This window comes from Vanellus vanellus (genome assembly GCF_965231255.1).
Source record: "Vanellus vanellus genome assembly, chromosome: 1".
Taxonomy (NCBI): Eukaryota; Metazoa; Chordata; class Aves; order Charadriiformes; family Charadriidae; genus Vanellus; species Vanellus vanellus.
In genome coordinates, this window is record NC_138905.1 from 67,831,584 (window position 1) to 67,849,915 (window position 18,332).

Sequence of the window (18,332 nt, forward strand, 5' to 3'; positions counted from 1 at the left end):
CAGATGCTCCTGTGTGCTCCCAGGGCTTGGGTTCACTCAAGGGATCGTGATGGTGATAAACGCTTCCATTGAAAATGGGCCTCAAAGAGAATCAAAAGCCCTGAACACAAGCCACAGAGTTTGGTGTGTGCAAAACCCTCTGTAGCATGAAGGGGAATTGCACGCTCACTTTGAAGCCAGCCCGGACACCCTGAAGTTCTCCCGGATCCCAACAGTGCAGGGTTTCTTAATGGAGCTTGCTACCAATGTCCCCCTGCCCAGGTCCTCATTTGTACTTATGGAGAAGTAACATGCACAGCCAGATGACAGCCCGGATCCTGCCTCATGGAACAGCGTGCTGGTTTTGCACTTTCAGCTGAACAAGGAACACAGCATGGTGGTCTTGCCTCCCTCCATTGCCTACAGATATCGTTGGCATTGTTGTTATCCCAGGAGAGGGGCCTTCTCGCTGCCAGCTGGCCAACATGTTGGGCAGGCAGCGCCCATGGGGCTGGGTAGTGGCATGGCAAAAGGGGACAGGCTGGGCAGCGCTTGCCTCCTCCGGGCCACGCAGCCACCAGGCTGCTGAGCACCTCCCGAAGTGGGCTGGAGATGCCTGCTCTGCTGTGGGTGACACTGGAGCCCCATGTGCCTGGAACCACCGCAGCACCAGGGGGGCTTTGCAGTTCCTGGCCCCAAAGAAAAGGCAGTTCTGTGCCTTAGCTGCTCTAGCAGGGGGTGGATAGCAGCTCTCCCTGTAAAAAAGGTCAAATAATTCTCCTCCTTAGGGCAGCTACTTAAGCCTCTCCATAAACCCTATGTATTGCTTCAGAAATGAAAAGCTGCTAGAGGTGTCCAACTGTCTTGGTGTCCTGTGGGAAGGAAGAGGCAAACACCACCATGCCCCACAAACATGCTCCTCCCAGCTGGTCTGGGCAAGGAGAGACCACAGGGCGAGGAACTTGGCCGGACTCACCTTCGCCTGTGCTAACCCTCCTCTGCACGAGCAAGGAGATTTGTTTCAAACTTCAAGGGCTGAGGCAGCTCAGGGCTGGTAGGAATGGTGAGGAGGAACATAAGCTTCTGCTGCTGTCTCTGCACAAAGCAGGCAGAAAGCAACAAACAGGAAAACCCAGGGAGCTAATGGCCCCCAACAAGAGCTGGCTGGAGAGCCTCCAAACCCACCTGATTTATAGCTCTGGAGCCTCACCCGCCCAAACTAATTGGCCCCCTCATCTATTAAAGGTGTTCATTAGGTGGGGTGGAGGAGAGTTGTTTCTCTTGTGTCTAACACAGGCTAGGCCAGGCTCTGGCACTGGGTACTTTCCCAGGGCCATGGTGAATGCAGGGCTCTTCTTGATGCTGCTGTCCCATCTTGATCCATGTGGTGAGTCCTGTGCAGGGGCTGTGGGGAGATGTGCCCCGGTGTGGGGGTTACAGCAGTGAGCACTGGAGTTATCTGCTCTTTTAGGGAATCAAACAGGTGAATATAACCAGTCAGTTTTCATAAATTATGCTGGAATTTGATGCTCTTGCCTCAGTAAGTGACTTTGGGCTGCCCTTGCTGCAGCTCTGCTGGGACTGTAAGCCTTTCTTACCCTCTCCATCGAAGTGCTGCTTGCCACAGCCCTCTCCTGGCTGCTGTGGCAAGTCAGCCATTCTCCGTGCAGGCTGCTCAGCTGTGGTGTGGTCCCTTGGCTGCACAAGAAAGAGAAATGGCTTGGTCCTGCTGAGTTTGCTAGCTGGTGACCCTGGGGCAGTCAGGTCAGAAAAGTGTCTAGGAGAGCAATAAATGGGACCATGTTCTCAAATCTTTCTTATGCATCCTCCTGCGGTGGCTAATGTATTTATAACTCCCTGTCTGGCCTGCTCCCCCATCCATGTAAAAATTTCTTTCTTAGGGATGCCTATAGGTAAGAGAAGGAAATGGTAATGAAACTAGTGCTAAAAAGATCTGCCCAGGTGGGGTAAGAGATGGGATAACCATCTAACTGCCATCCCTCCTATCCTGCTCGAATATGATACCGGTCCTTCTGCTGTTCTTAATGCTATTTCTTTCCCCACCTAAGGGAACGGTGTTTTCTCCATCATTTACCTCTCTGATAAAGTCTATTTATTTTCTACTTCACTAGCAGACTTGCTGCTATAGCAATAATCACCACAGCCTCTTGTTGGAAAAGCTGGTGAGCAGCATGGGCTAGGGAGAGCTTGGTCCTGGTCAATGGCTTAGAAAATTGTGCCTGATTTTGTGACTGAGCTTTCTGCAGTAGTCAAATGCTTTGAGGCCAGAGGGTCTCCTGGGAATATGATAAAATTGTATTAGAAAAGGGAGGGAGAGAGATGCTGGGCTGAATGGGGCAGCAAGGAATGCAGCCCCTCTGCAGCCAGGAGTGCTGCAAGGATCCCCACAACCTTGTGGGGTGAGTCCCACTTTTGTTGCTGCTGAAGTCTTGGGGTGGTTGGCTGTCCGGGTAGAGGAGAAAGATATGGGCTCCTCAGCTCACTGGCACTTGGTGTAAGAGATTGGCGAGCTTTCTAATGCCTGCCAACCTGATGGGAAGGTTAAAACAGTAACATTGCCTTCAAGCCTACACAGAGGACATAGGACCCAAAGTTAGAGACGGCTGGAGGGGGTGTCGTTGTGGCAGTTGGTAACATTTTGGATCCACTGGTGATGCCAGTGAGTTGTTCCAGGCTCTCGCCAGGGCAAACACGATGCAAGTACCTCCTAAATCATGAGCATGGTATTGCTTATGTTTGCATGGCTGGGAACTGAACTCTTATCCCAGCCTTGGCTTGGGAGAGGCAGGGGACCCCTCCTATTGGCATGAGAGACGCATCGGACAGGAGTGATTAACAAAGTGATTTTTAGCTGGTGCAGGCACAGGCCAGCTGAAGGGAGTGGAGGAAGAGCTGCTGTCCTCTTCTCAGCAAAGCAGCCAGAATCTTGATGCTACCCCTCTCCTGAAACCACCCAGCCTAGAGAAGAAGACCTCCAGTATGAGGAGTTGCAATCGGTTCCTTTTCTTTGCGTCCCCGGTATTTGAGATCACCCCTCCTGTGTGAACTTTGCTGTGATGATCACGTTTTGGTGCTGACCCAGGGGAGCAGCACACCCTTTCCTTTTCCACCCAGCATGTGGTCCAGCAGGCCTGTCAGTGTGTGCATCCCTCCCTGCTGGATGAGGGCTGGCCGGCAGGGGGGAAGGGAGGTGTTCCCCGAGAACATAGATGTGATTGCCATGAATTTATCTCAAACTGCATAGTTCAGTGAAGCATCTAAAACTTAATCAGAGCCAGCCATCCCTGGCTGGACCCTGCTCCAAGTCAAACTTTCCCCGTGCTCGTTGTCCACGTTTCTGAGCCAAAATCGATGCCAAAAGTGATGTGAGAAAGCTCTGTCTCCTTCCGATGTATTTCAGACCAAAGCCAAGACGAAGTGCTGGGCCAGCAGAACTCTGTCAGTTCAGGGACAAGGTCTTTCATGACTTTACTTGCTCAGGTTAAGTGCCCCAGGGCGCTGAAGGTGTGGAAGCTTTGAAACAATAAACATTGAGTAAAGTCTGGTGGCATCATTGTAACCTGTCACACTTGTTACTTAACTTTGTAAGTCCCAGTTGCATTTCATTAAGAATAATTAGACTACTGGTTTAAGTCTAAATTTGCCTTTTTTTTTTTTTTTTTTTATAATGACTGTGCACACACATCATGAAAGTACCTCACAGGAGACCTCAGCTTTGCACACATCAGCTTCTTATCAAGAAATGCAATTTCTGTGTGTTTTCATTTACCCCCATATAATTGCCTTCAGCTTGGAGCTCAGGCTGGAGCCAGGAAAGCTGTGACACCTGGGATTTGTCCCATTAACTCCCTACCTGCCAGAAGAGCCAGAGGTGATGTGTTTGAGCATGTGGGGGGTTGTCTCACTGCAAAACACTCTTGTTTCTGTCTTCTGCGTAGGCCTGAAGCGTGGAGTTCATCCCATTGACCTGAAGAGCCCAGAGAATGCTCTGCCGCTGGGATTCTTCTCTCAGATCATTTCTGGGAGAGAATCAGTGCCTGGGGACAGCCCTGGCAGGTCTGTGTTGCAGTGTGCTGCCTTCCCCCTGGTGAAGGGGGAGAAGAGACAGGAGCATCTCTCTTTCACCCTCAAGTCATTGAACACTGCTCGCTCAGGAGTGGAAGTTGGACAAAAGGTCCTTCTCGCCCAGCTTCCCCGGCTGCCTCCCCTCCCACAGTGGGAGGGAATGAGCTGATCTAATAGTTGAGATGAGATCTCTGGCTGGTGTGAGCTAATGCAGCTGCAGAGCTTTTGTGGTGTGCACCATATGAGGATTTGCTGGGGTTTATGGTATAGAAAGAGGCTGTAGAGGTAGGAAAGGAGGGTGCTTAGCTGGTTTCCTGCTGCAGAGGAAAGTTACCTTGCCTGGTGGTTTGTGTTCACATAAGGAAAAGCACAGAGCAATGACTGATGATGCTTTATGAGTAACTGAGCAGGGCACGGTTCTATTTAGGAAAGTACTACTCGTTTGCATGTTGCCTGAGCAAACACTGGCACCTGTGGCAAACAGAATTTGCCACCTCCCTCTGCCCAAAACCCAGTCCCTGTGCATGCAGCAGCTTGAAAATGTATGCAGGTAGTAGCATGAAGGGCAGGAAGGCAAAGGAGAGGGTGGTGTAGGGAGAGGGTAGGATGCTGGGATCAGGGAGGTGGATCCTCTGGACCCCTGGCTAGCATCAAGCCCTAGAAGGTTGGGAAAGCAAGGAAGAGGAATGAGATTTGGCGTGCTCTGGGGTCTCGTTCCTCTCATGCACTACTGGGGCTGAAGGTGGCTGCCAAGGGTCAGCCAAGGCTTGGAAATTACTCCTCTGGGCTCCAGGCAGCTGGGCATCCCGCACACTAATACTGGAAGGAAAAAGTTGTTTTCCGGACTGGGCTGATCTTTGTTATTTCACATTTTGGGAGGAAACAGGAGTCACTTCATCTTAAAACGTACCTGACCCTTTCTTTGAAGGTGTCCTTCAAACCGGGCCATTTCTATTTCTGGGTGGTGGTCTGGTCTGAGAAGATGTGGTTATTACCACTGCTCAGAGTGTGGTCAACCTGGAGCAGTAAGTCAGCCTGACCTCCTCAATCACTCTTGACAGCTCTTTCAGCAGAAGTTCCTCTTGGGACAAGAGGTGCTCCTGGGCCCAGGTGTGAGGTCAGGGAGGGAAATGACCCCTCCCCCCCTCCCCAGGGCTGAGTGGGGCCAGCGCTCTGCCACAGCCAGATCTGCCATGGGTCCTCTAGCAACTCACGCACCCCCAGCACTCTGCTTGCTCCTGCTGGGTCTCCACGTGTTTCTCCTCATAGCCTGGGGAGGGGGCTCCTCCACACAGGGAGATTGCAAATCAAATTTAAATGTCCTGTTTGGCGCAAAGAGTGTTTCTGAAGCAGGAGGAGAAGCACTGCCGCTTCCTGGTAAAAACAGCCCGGGCAACTGTCCCATTACTCCTAGCAGTCACATTGGCCTTTGTACTTTTAATGCAATCCAGCTTTACAGGTCATGCTACAGACCTCTTAATGGGCAGGGAGAATGATATAAGTGGCCCCTTTGCCAGCCCTTTTATAATCCATTATAATGTAATTGCAGACCCGTCAGCTTCACATCCGTTTCTTGCTCAACTTGAGCATCATTTTTGAGGACTGATGTTGAATAATGAGAAAGTTGCTATGGTATAAAAATTTCAATGTGCAAGATTAACCTTGATAATGAGGCACCTCCTTGTTTCTCTATTCAGTGCAAAACTAGCTGGTGCTTTTACTCTCCAGCATTACGCTGCCAGTGCTGTTCCTATGTTGCCATTGCTGCAGTGTTTGCATTGTCAGGCAATCCTGGTGGCAGACATTGCTGGGAAGTGCGGGAACTTTCCAGGTCCAGTAAAGAGCCTCCTGGGATTAAAACTGAGCTGTGCCATTAGTGGGTCTGTTACTTATGGCTGACAGTGATTAGAAAATGAGAGGAAGGGTTTCCCTTAGTGGAAAAGAAATAATCTTAATTTACTAGAAAGCACTGTAGCAAAGGCTCAGGTTGAACCTCCCATACTTTTGAATCAAAACACTTGGGGCTGCACTTCAGGGCTGGCAGCCATGATAAAGTGTGTGCCTACCAGCTCCCTCGAGCCAGGCTGCCTGGACTCATCGCTCCCCAAGGCTGCATGGGTGAAATAGTGTGGTGGTAATTCCCAGCAGCCGGCCTTTCGTGAAGGGGTGCAGTCCCCCAGAGGATAGAGAAGACATTGATGGCAGGGGTTTAAAAAAAAGAAAAATCTATAAATCTACTGCAAATCAGTGCTAAATAGACCCCAAAGCTCTTGTCTGAGCACTGGGGTTTCTTGGACTGTCAAATGAACATATTCTGGAGTGAAAAGGCAGTTGCTTCAGGTCTGGGTTTTGTCCCATTTTGATAATAGTTCAGGCAGACCTTTAATCAGTCCTAATTGCGAAGATCTTGAGATGAGCTCGCTGCTGTGTTGCGCCCTGTGCTGTGAGAGTTGGTGACAGGAAACACTGACAGCCGAAACACAGATGAGTTGTGCAGCTGCTGTGGGTGGCTCTCACAGTGCCCGGTACCAGGCGGATCAATGAACGCAATTCACGTCTCCCATTGAGTGCAAAACTGTCCCACCCCACACCCCAGTGCGCTGGCTGGGTCTCTAGAGGAGAGTAAACTCCTTTGCAAAAAATCTGGTTTGCTGAAGATGGGATCTACTGCCCAACTATTTACTGGGCTGCTCTGATGGCACAGCTATCTACCTAGTCGCTAAAAGAAATACCGAAAGGGGTTTTGACTGTTGGAGTTGACTGCTCCAAGTTTAACTGTGATATTATATTGCTTATAAAAGATGCAGAAAAAAGATAATGGGCATACACTTGCCTAGCATTAATTTAAACTACACGTAGCTGCTTAAAATAATCGCAAAGCTCTCAAATGTGGGCCTCTGCTCATCTCCTAAATGCACTGATAACAACATTAGAAAGGAGGATTTATGGGGCCAAAATGACTCAGGCAGTCAGTTCCCGTTGCTTTTAAGGCTTCTCACGTGCCTTTTAGGATCCCAGACTGCAGGTAACAAAGGCTGAGCTTGATGTTTCAAGGCCAAAAATGGCATAGGGGTTCTGTGAGTCCCAAGGTGAAAGATAAACTGTCCTTTTCCCTGTACCAAGCTGGAGGCAATGAAATCTGCTGGCACCTTCCCTGGCCTTCTGGCAGCTCTGCGCTGCCCAGGTAAGAACAATGGCTTGATGGGTAACAGATGAAACAAGAAGCCTATTTATCCATTTAAAAGTGAGTCTTTCCAGCTGGAGCTCAGGGGATCCTCTGCATTGTTGTGATGTGAAATCAGCCCTGTTGAAAGTCCTGTTAGTGAAGGCCAGCCCCAGTTCCCGGGGCGGGAGCACGTTGTGGGGTTGCAGCCTCAGTGTCAGGGTGGGAACTCGCAGGAGAAGGTTTGCTTTGTGGCAGCAGCCCCTTCCCTCGTCAACCTGGCATTGTTTTTTTTCCATCACAAAACTCCTGAAGATCCCGGTGGTGACAGCGTGGGACAGTCATCTCCAGCATGCAGACAGGCAGGAGCAAAGCATCCCCTTCTCACATGTCATCGTCCGCTCCGCATTCGACCAGCTACACTACATGGATTGCGACGTGGCCCTGCTGCGCCCAGCCCAGTACGGTAAGCGGGACCCCAAGGGGATGAGCTGCTACTGTGGTAGGGTGCTTTACGCAGGCAAAGCCCTCATCTGATGTGCTGGTCCAGCAAAAACACTCTTCTTCCTTCCATTCTCATGTTCTCCGTGCTAAAGAAACGTCCCCTCAGTTATGCCTTTATTTGTTACTGAAGTAACACAATTGGGTTAATTCTTGTCCTAGGCTGTGATTAATTGTCGCAGAAGTTTGTCCCTCGGTCCAGTGTCTGTGCTCTGGCTATGCCCATGCTTTCTTCGTGCACCGGATTCCTGTGTGCCCTTGTGTTCCCCTCGTACACGTCGTACCAGCGGAGTTTCCTTCAGCCCCATTGTGCCAACGCTAGCTCCCAGCTAGCTGCTGGAGAACCATCGGCTTCCTGCTGGCCATAGCCCTGGGCTATCAGCTGGCAATGGGCTGCAAGGGTCCTGCTCACTGAGAAGCAGGCTGGGTTAAAACCTGCTCGCTCCCAGTACTTTGGCAGGCAAAGGCAAATCCTCTGGAGGTAATTTTAGGGTGGCGGAGTCGGGGAAGTGGCACAAGTCCCTAACTTCCTAGGATTTTCAAAGGCAGTTCCCCAAGTTGTATAGAGCTACGATGGGTTACAGCCAACTGGCCATGACTGCCTGTCACCATCAGATGGCAGATCAGCCAACATAAAATAACCTTCTGTCACTGTCGTGTCTCAAATCGCTGGTTCAGGCAGTGATAGCCTTATGGTTTGCCCATAATGGCAGGAATAAGGGAAATAAGGCCCAAGAAATGTTCATTTTGGGGCTCAGACATCCTGGCAGGCAGTGTAAGGAAAGCTGCTTGAGGGCTGCCTGTGTACCCGTACCCTGGGGCTAAACAGATGGGTCTCTAGCCATGAACCGGGCTTGACAGCATCTGAGCTGTATGGACAACCCTTGAGGAAACTCCAGAGCTCCCTGCTCAGCCCTTCTGAAGCCTGGGCACCGCCAACACCCCATCAAGGCAGCCAAGGAGAAGTGTGATCTGTTTTTTCCCCAATATCAAAGAAAAACTAACCAACATGAGTCTGGGTTGAACTGAGCCGAACCTTTTGAGTTTTTCATGTCCTGCATAACTCCTCCGGTCTGATTTGCACTGGTCTTTGGGGAGAATGACATAAAGACTTTCTCATGAGCACCAGCCTGTTCCCACACTATATGAGACCGACACAGAGGCAACCTGGTCTTCTCATCTCTGCCATGCTGTTCCTCCTCTTCTTTTGTCCCCTTCCCAAGTATCCTGCTTAAGTTAACAGTCACAGCTAGCTAACAATCTTCCTGATCTCTCTCTCCAAATTTGCCTCATGTAAAAATTCAATTACATGCGACTACCTTCAGATTGTATGTCACTTTATAGATACCCACATGTGACTGGTGTTTTGGGAAGGAGAGAAATGGAACGGTGTGATTTGAAGGACGCTGTTTGTACCTGTAAATCAGACGTGCTCCTGGAAGCATGGGGTTCATGTGCTCATTTGTGGACCCTTTCCTCTGCAGGGGATGAGGTTCAGCCCACCTGCCTTCCCCTCAGGGATGAAGACTTCCAGGCTGTGTGGCTAGTGGTTGGGGCAAGGTGTCTGAGGGTGAGTCAAATGGCAGGGCCTTCTGGTCACGGCTGCAGGAATAAAGGGTGACGGATAAGGGAAAGGAGCCACTTTCTTTCAGAAATAGAAATGTAAGAAAAGGTGACTCCTGCCAGGTGGAAAATTCAAGTACCCCTTTGCTCGTCAGGTCTCCTCTGTTTGTCAGAGAACCAGCCCCTGTAGGGATGTGCAGATCAGCATTTTCCTGCAGCGTGGGACCTTGGAGCACATTAGGGAAGGTTGCACTTCGCAGTGCTGCTGTGCATATTCATGTGTGCGTATCGGACTCCTGCCAGCACAGCCGTCCTTACAAGGTCTTACAAAAGTGGGAACAGTTCCTTTGTACGTAAAAACGTATACTCTTTTATACTCTCTCCTCTAGATATCACAAAACTGTGAATGTTGCTTTTGATTTTTACATCCCCGGTGGTTTGGGGCTCATTCACAGTAGAGGAGACAGAGAAGATTTCCCTGTCTCTCAACTCCCCAGCAGATCTCCCAGGAAAGAGCGCGCTGTCTCCCAGCCAGGGCTGGTCTCACGCTTGCAGCTCACTGGGAGCTTTGTTGTGGCCCCTGAAATTCTCCAGCCCTGTAGATAGGGTGCTTGAGAGAAGAAAGCAATATCTGTTGTCCAACCTGCAGGAGAATGACCTGGTCTGACCCTGTTTTGAGGCATCTTTCTCTGAGCTGGCTGAGGGCAAACCAATGCATCACCTGCCTAGCTGGCTGTGCTCTGTGATCCCAAACTGCCTCAAAATCAGGCAGGAAAATGGTGTGGGACCCCCTGGCCGCTCGTGGTGGGGAAGCGGTGGATGCGGCTCCCAGGCAACGGAGCTGTTGGCTATCATTCGGACAGAGGGTCGAGCTGTCTTGCAGATGCTGGACATGGGCTGGCTGATCCCACGGTGGCTGGGATGCTGGCTCCTGTCCTGCGGGAGGTGGAACTGCCCCTCATCAACAGCCAGACCTGCAGTGTGCTGATGAGGGGCAGGAACCTGCTACCTCTGCGGGGCTCCATGCTGTGCGCTGGCTTTCCCAACAGCGGGAGGGAACACGTGCAAGGTAACTGCTTGTCCACCCTGGCTCCTGCTGGGTAGCAGGCTTGTCCTGTCCACCCGAAAACCTCCTCTCCTGGGGAGAAAGGGAAGCACCATCACTGAGTGCTGTTGGTACTCTGCTGAGCAACAGCGTTACAAAGAACTTCAGGATAATGAAGGCCGGAGGAGTCTTTTGTGGGTGGGAGTATGGGTGCGGGCAGCAGATTGAAACATGATTGCCCCATTGCCTAGACCTGCCCTGGGCATTTGCTAACAGCAGGACCTCCATCTCTGCAGGCAAGTGCCACCACCTCTGCTAACAACAGGAGGCACCTTCAGTGGTGGGACCCCCGGCAATGGGCAAGGGAGCCTGGCATGGGCAATGCTACCAGGAGGTTGGCAAGAAGGCAGTTCCCACCTCTCCTTTGGTGTCCCCTCACACACACTCAAGCCTTCTGACACCTTCACTCAGACCCACTGGGCAATGGACTGCCATAGAGGAGTTTGCTCAGTGCCAAACTCTTCTCTGCTGGTCCTAACAATGTGAGTGGGCCCAGTCTTGCCCTGCCCTAGGGAAGGCTGCTGACCGAGCCATCACTAGTCTCCTTGGGGTGTACTTAAATGAGTATTTTTTTTTTTTTTTTTCAACCAAGCAGCAGCTGGGGAAGAAGGTCCCTGCCCTCTCTCAGACCTTGTGTGAAGATTTTCAAAGCAGAGCTGCAGCTGATGTTAGTGAAATGGCTCTCATTTTTACATTTTTCATGGGGAAAAAAAGGGGGTTGTGTACAGGGAGCAGCAGGTTGCCAAACTGCAAGTCAGATCAGGGGAGGGAAACAACAGATTGGTGTGTTTTAGATGAAACAAGCACAGCTGAATGAGCAGGGACGGTGCCAGGCCCCCGTGACTGGGGAGAAGCAAGCCAGGCTGTGTTGGCTTCTGTGGTAAAGCTGGCCAGTCATGCAACACCGTCAAAGGTCGATGCTGCTGGCACAGGAACAAATGGCACCTTTCCCTCCTAATGGAGTTCGGACAGGGTGACTCTGGAGGCCCTCTTGCTTGCCTGAGCACCGGCAGCACCTGGGCTCTGGCTGGTGGGATGTCCTGGGGGGTGGGTTGTGCCAGAGGATGGGATACCCTCAAGAGAAGCACCGTGGCCTAGGGCTCACCAGGCATCTTTTCCTGGGTGGCTGTGTTCGTGGACTTCATTGCCCAGCACGTGACACCCGGTAGGTGTGACTACTGGGAGGTTTTTTTCCCTCTCTCTTGTCTGTTTAGCACGATAGGGATCCAAACACTGCCCTGCTTTTGCTGTCCCCCCCCTCCCCTCCACCCACAGCAGTTCTGTTGAATTTCCTGCTGCTGCATCAGCAGCGAGGTACGTTATCTTATAATGTGGGATGGCAAAACCAAAAGTTTAAACAGATAAGTCCCCCTTCAGAAACCCAGTTATAATAGCAGGTCCGACCCTGAAGGAAAAGCAGAAGGCCACTCAAGTGGCCCTCTTTCTGGCTGAATGCAGCCCTTCTGGCTTGGCGAGGTGTCCCTCGAGCGCTGCCTACCAGCCCTGCTCTAATAAAAGCCTGCTTTGAGCGCTCGCCAGCTCGAGATCTGAACCGCTGTTGTGCTCCTGAAACGGCATGCAGGATTGATCGGGGGTTATCTCCTCATCAAAACCAACTGTGAGCGCATATGGGAAGAGGGGCACGGTATTAAGTGCTGAGGTTTTAGTGGCTTATCAGAAGTGCCTTTTGTAGCTAGGCGCAGGTCTAGCGACTCCCCGCCAGCCACTTGTATTTTTCTGTACAGATGATTAGAGGGCTAATACGAGTTATAAAGGAGACGGTGTTATTTCTGTCATAGCCATCAAAGTTGAGGTGTTGGTACTAACTAATACCCAACCTATTATGGCTTTGCTAGGGATCCTTAATGATTATGCTTTCAAAAGGGGACTGTCTGCAGCTAAGAAGGTGGCTCTTAATTGGGAGCAGTAACTGCAAGGAGCAGAAGCCACGTGGCTACAAAGTGGGTGCATTACCCTTTGTAAATCAGAGCTATCGGGATTCACACAGACAAAATGCCCATAGAAGATGAAGGGAAGGCCAAGATAAAAGTGGTGCTTCATTAAAAATGAGCTTGGAGTAGCCACGTCAGCTCTTAGCAGGCTGAGTGGATGTGAGCCCACTGTGTTGTTGGGACAACTCCTGAAAGTTTGGGGATTTTTAAGCAGGACTTTGGGAAAGAAATTCTGTGCTCTCATCTGAGGCTTCTCTCAGCTGCGTGTCAAGCGCTTTGTGTTTGAAACAACTGCAGTGCCGTAGCCTGTGCCTTGACCGATAGTACCTATACTGCAATATCCCATACAACCCTTTTCTCTCCATAGCTGCTGTGCCAAGCCCTCTCCCTGCGCCAGCGGAGTGTGCTTCCCAAGGCATCCTGCTCTTTGGAGAAAGCAGCCACATTCAGTACCCCCAGGCTTTGGAGGATAATTACCCTGACAACAGGTAACTGTAGTTTGGTTGTAGAAGTCAAAGACCGAATTTTCCTTGGGGCACCCACTGAAGTGTTTACCAGGGCTCAGAAGCCCCAACCACCGCTGGCCCAGGCACCACTCTCAGCAGCGTCCGGATGACAGCGGCTGTGTGTTCCCTGCAACAGCAGTCCCCAGCTACACTTGCTGGGCAGGATAACGCTGCGGGGGAAGGCAGGAAGGCACAAAGTCTATTTGTAATACAGATTCTGTACAAGCCGTGCTCACCAAACGGCTGTGGCTGGCTAGAGATCTGTTGTACCCTTTATCCTTTGGTCTGGCCGTATTGATGCCAGCTCACACAAAGAGGCTTTCAGCTCCTGCAGGAGGCAGGGAAATGTGATGGACCGGGCTGGTGGTGTGTCCGTTGTGCAACACAAAGCTATCGTTGCTGTAAGGAAGAGTCAGTCCCCACCTAGTGCTGAGCAAGTTCACAGCAGTCCTCTGCTATTGGTAACTCTCTTCCCAGATGGCTTATGCCAAAGGGGAAGATGGTAAAGTTTACCAGGTGGAGCTGGTGACCTCAGTTGTCAGCTTCTGGTGCATGCTTGCAAGAAAGCAGTCTCTGGAGACTCTCAGCCCATGGTGGGACTGACAAGGGCTAAGCTCAGCCATGCAGATACATGCCTTTACTATTGCTTACTTCTAGCCTGGGCACCTGGAATATAACACTGCCGGAGGACAAAATCATGTTGATGCACTTCATCAAATTAGGTGCAGAGTACCAAATGGGATGTGACCATGACTATATGGCCCTCTATTTGAACAAAAGAGAGCTGATCAGTAAGTCTGGGTACCTTCAAGTGAGGGTTACTGGGTGTAACTTCTTGTCATTCATTGTCATGAAGAACAGCAATTCTAGCTGACTTTTGAGAAGCCTTTTGTATTTTGCACTATGAATCTAAAGAGCTAGAGACAACACCCAAATGGAGCAGAGCAGGTGCGACTGAGGGACACGTTCCTATTTGTGCTGGCATCTAGTGCAGTGTGGCGGGCACTTCAAAAATGTCTGTCAGCTGTACATAATTCTGTGCCCCCTCTGCCTTGTCTCCAATATGCCTATTTTTACTCTTTACGGATCCTGGGTATCAAAGTAAACTGAGTGTTTAGCCTTGCTTAGCTGGTGCATGTCCAGACGAGTTTCCGATGTGTTAGCAAGGCCAGCGTCACGTGCGTTGGAAACACAGCTCAAAGGCTGGCTCTTCCTTGGTTCAAAATTGGTTCTGCAGTGCAACTCAGATTACTGAGTTGTACAGATGAGACTAAAAGAAAGGTGGCTTGTTGTTGTCCCTCTGTAAAGTGTGCTTAATACTGACTCGAGAGAGAACAAACATTTCCTGCAAATACTGGCTGCCTCTCCACTCTAACTTAGTACTAATGAGAGTGTGTTGATAATAATGTTAATCCTTAGTCCACACAATTCATCCTCTAGGAATATTTGGTTGTTTTGGATGAAGTCCCATCTCCTTAATTTCCCTGCACCGCCTCTAAATATTTTATAGGCAATGAAAGCCAAATAGTCTCTCCACTCAGCGCGAGAAGACACCTTCCCGATGGGATCTTGCCTAGTGAACCACTGCAAGATTTGCCTGAATAAATGTATGTTCAGCCTGCCCTTACCACCAACTCCTTGTCTCCCTCAGGTAAATCCTGTGGGGGTGTCTTCCCAGCCTCTCTGCTGCCAGTTGGACCAGGTCACCATTATATTTGTTTCTGACTGGAGCAACACTGGCCGCAGCTTCAAGCTCACTTTCATGGCTGCCTATAAGGACTCTGAAGGAGGTGACTGTGTTGATGCTGTAGAAACACCTTTTCTCTCCTTTCTGACCTCCTTAAAACAACAACTGTCCTTAGTGTGCCTGGGTTCCTTAAAAATCAAGTTGTTGATTTGGATTTATTAAAAGTACCGTATAATCCCATCTGTTAAATTGTCTCCTTTCTCGTTTGCGCGTTGTAGGTTCGGGCTGTGGGAGAGTCGCAATGTTAGTGGAAGAGAAGACTGATACCGCTAATTACCCTGGCTTGTATCCCAGGAACACGAAGTGCCACTGGCTCATTGAGGCTCCAGCAGAGTATGTTGTAAAGGTAATAAAAGGAGAAACTGCACTTAAACCTCTGCACTAAGAATTGTTCAGGTGAGCGATTCAATAAAATCTTGTCAGAAACATCTGTGACACGCAAGACTAAATTACAAGGTTTCCAGGTCACCGATTCTTTGCAGGGCATATTTTGTCAATTAGACATCACCTCCGAACTTATGTATGGAGGGGCTGTGACTGTCATAAGCGCTTGAAGTCTGTAGGCACCAATCTCATTTCAAGATAGCTTTACCTTGAAGTCCATCACAGGTTTGAGGGTAAAGGGAAGGTAGAGACTGTGTTGCAAACAATATAGTCAGCCTTTTCCTCAAGGCAGTGTCAAAACCACCCAAGCTACTCCTTATAAGAAAGTGTCTGCTTCTCATTGTGCATGGGCTGCCTGATAATAGTTCTCACTCGTAGCACCTGCATCTCTATTTTTATTGCCTGTTGCTGCTTGTGTGCAGCAAGCATCCCACCGAGCTCATCCCAGTCCACGAGGAGTCACGTTGCCATTTACATTGTTCAAAGCAGGAACATCTCTTCTCTCCCGCAGCCTTGGCTAACGGATGGACAACCAGCGTTAAACCGAGGGATGCTCGAGGGGATGCAGACCTATTGCTTGGGTTGCTGCTGCTCTTTTGGTCTGAGAACTTGCAGTCTGGTTTAAAAACAAAACAAAGGAAAAATCACCCGCTCTTCACGCTTGAAGGAAAAGCTCTTGGAAGGGCACTCCATGTGGGACGCTGACCGTTCAGAAGTACAAGGCGTTAAGTGTTGCAGTAAAGATGACAGTTGACATGCCTGAAGGCAAAGCTTAGGCCAGTCTCATCCTCTGCAGACCTCTCCGGAGCCCTGCACAGGAGGGAGCAGTCAGGCCAAGATTGCCAATGGATTGTTTTGATGCAAAATGCGACACATTCACGAAGAGAAGCTGCGCCCATATTCTTCTGAAATCTAGCTTTTCTCCAGCTCATGGTTAAGAGGGCTAAGTGTTTCAGTCTTGATGATTCCCTCTTGCTTGTCTGCTTTGCAGCTGGAGTTCGAAGACTTTGCTACGGAACTCAGCCCAGGCTGCAGTCATGATGCAGTTACTCTTTGCTGTGATGAAGAAGAAGAAAAAAAACAGTTGGGTGAGCACTAATTGTTTCAGACTTAAATTAGAAATCTCTGTGGAAACAGGCATATTTTATCACTGAAATATGCCCTCTCTGGTAACACGTAACAGGGTAGGTTTAGACTGAACTTTAGGAAAGAATTTTTCACAGAAAGAGTGGCCGGGCATTGGAATAGACTGCCCAGGGAGGTGGTTGAGTCACCCTCCCTGGATGTGTTTGAGACGTTTAGACGTGGTGTTGGGGGATATGGTGTAGGGGAGAACTTTGTAGGGCAGGGTAGATGGTTGGACTCGATGATCCCAAGGGTATCTTCCAACCTAGACAATTCTATGATTCTATGTTACTCGGTACCACTGAAAGGGCAATGTAAGGGCTTCTGCTGAAGCCTTGATTCTTGCCCAACATGGTGTGGCCAAGTGCACCATTGGCACAAGAGATACCACGTCCTGGCCCAAGGCCATGCTTTTTTTTTTTATGGAGGGCCAGCTGGCGTTGCAGGGCTGCATGTAGGACTGTGGCTCATGTTCTGCTTCAGAGCCAGCAGCTCACACAAGTGTATGCTGCTGGATCCGGCCTCTGCCCTATCAAAGGAAAGAGCAAAAGCAATTTTGCTCTAAGTGTCACTAAAGACAACAAATGTTCAAAGCAAGGCAGAGTGAAAGAGCAGTTGTTGATGGCTGTCTCATTCCACTGAAATGGATATGAATTCTTTATGAATTGAACTAATTCTGTTGGAATTTCATTAATGAAAAATTGCTAACCTGAGGCATTGCTTTCCCACGCTTTCAAAAGGAAATATTTTTTAATTCCTCACTTTAAATCTGTTTCAGTTTTATCAATATAAAAATCTTTAACTTTAGTGAAATAGACATTCTTAAATTTCCTTTTTTAAACATCTATATTTCCAGATGTTCCTTCTGCTTGGACAAAGTGAAAGCATGCTTTAACACCCCAGCTTTTTTTAAAAAACCACTTCCAGGCACCACACTCACTTTAGCCGAGCTTGATATCTGTTCTTAAGGTGAAAAGCAATCTGGTGCTCAGAAGCGAAGATACTTGAATTGAATTCTGGCTACCTCTCTACAGGCTCGTATGTGAACCAAAAGACAGAGTAGAGTGGTGAGGGGCTGGTGCTGCTCTTTACACCAAATAAGTTGGGTAGGAGACTTGAATTGTCCTGGGTTTGCCATTGACGAGTGATCTTTGGCAAACCACTTCCCCCTTCTCCCCCCGTCTATTTTGTGGTGATAATTTACTTGCATGTTTACCAAATGCTGAATAAGTATTAACACTAGTTTCCTTGAAAAGAAATCTGGTTTCCATTGGAAAGGAGTATTTAAGTGGGGGGAAGAAGGCTGACAAATTTGGATCTGGAATCTTTCAGGGGAGAGCTTTCAGCATCCCAGATGTTTCACTCGATGCTTTCCAGCACAGCTTTGCCATCACAAATTCAGACTCCTACAGGAAAGTTCCTCTGGAATAAAGTGCAAGCTTCCTATCCAGCTGCAATTATGGGACTTGCAGATGCTCCGCAAACTGAGTGCTCTCAACAGGAAGAAAAAGTCTAACAGCTGTTCTCTCGGTCCTCAACCTGTACATGTAAACCATTCAAGAGAGACTTTGCTTGCCCCCCTCAGTGGTGGCAAATACAATTCTCGAGTGTGGTTTGGGTTTGGTTTTTTTTTTTTTTTTTGTGCAATGAAGGGCATTCACATTGTCTGTTGAAGGTTACTTGTAATTCCACTATGAGAAAATTAAGATTACTTTTGTGTACCTGTAGCATAACTGTAGTAGATTAATTCTGGCTGCTATTGCTTACTGATGTCACTGATTAAAGTTGCTTTGCAGGTGCCTCTTCTGCAAAAGTTCTTATTTTAGTCAGAAAGCCACCAAAAGTCTATGGCTTTGGGTTTGGTTTTTTTTTTTTTTTTTTTTTTTAGAAACCTAGATTAGCTAAAGCCACAAGTGCTTACAGGATGACATTTCTCATCTTAGAAATACAGCTTCTTGTTCATTTCCACAGCTAATCTCTGTGGATTCTCAACTCCCAAACCAGTGCTGAGTCCAGGGAATGCTGTACCGTGCTGGTACATTTTGAAAGTGATGGGGAGAACAGCTTTAGAGGGTTCAAAGCCCGGTTCATTTTTGTTCTTTCAGGTTAGTAGAGATATGCTTGATGTGTCTAAAAGTGTCTGCATCATCTGCAGCTATTCTTAGACAACTGGGCTTATTTTTTAGGCTAATCCTGCTGCATTCTGTCAAGGTAACTTCAA

At 49.1% G+C, this 18,332-nt stretch overlaps 1 protein-coding gene across 1 annotated transcript in view; it reads left to right on the top strand.

Annotated features, from left to right (window-relative positions):
* Positions 1–1,314: 1,314 nt before the first annotated feature.
* The window catches only part of OVCH1 (ovochymase 1), a gene marked incomplete at both ends in the record, with an annotated part of 37,368 nt that continues 20,350 nt past the window's right edge, over positions 1,315–18,332 (top strand). Inside the window, 12 exon segments of the mRNA XM_082479492.1 lie at positions 1,315–1,366; positions 2,852–2,977; positions 3,939–4,037; positions 4,040–4,056; positions 7,646–7,730; positions 9,214–9,299; positions 13,333–13,448; positions 13,513–13,646; positions 14,821–14,948; positions 15,978–16,074; positions 18,083–18,132; positions 18,135–18,216. Coding sequence (XP_082335618.1) covers positions 1,315–1,366; positions 2,852–2,977; positions 3,939–4,037; positions 4,040–4,056; positions 7,646–7,730; positions 9,214–9,299; positions 13,333–13,448; positions 13,513–13,646; positions 14,821–14,948; positions 15,978–16,074; positions 18,083–18,132; positions 18,135–18,216 — 1,072 coding nt within the window.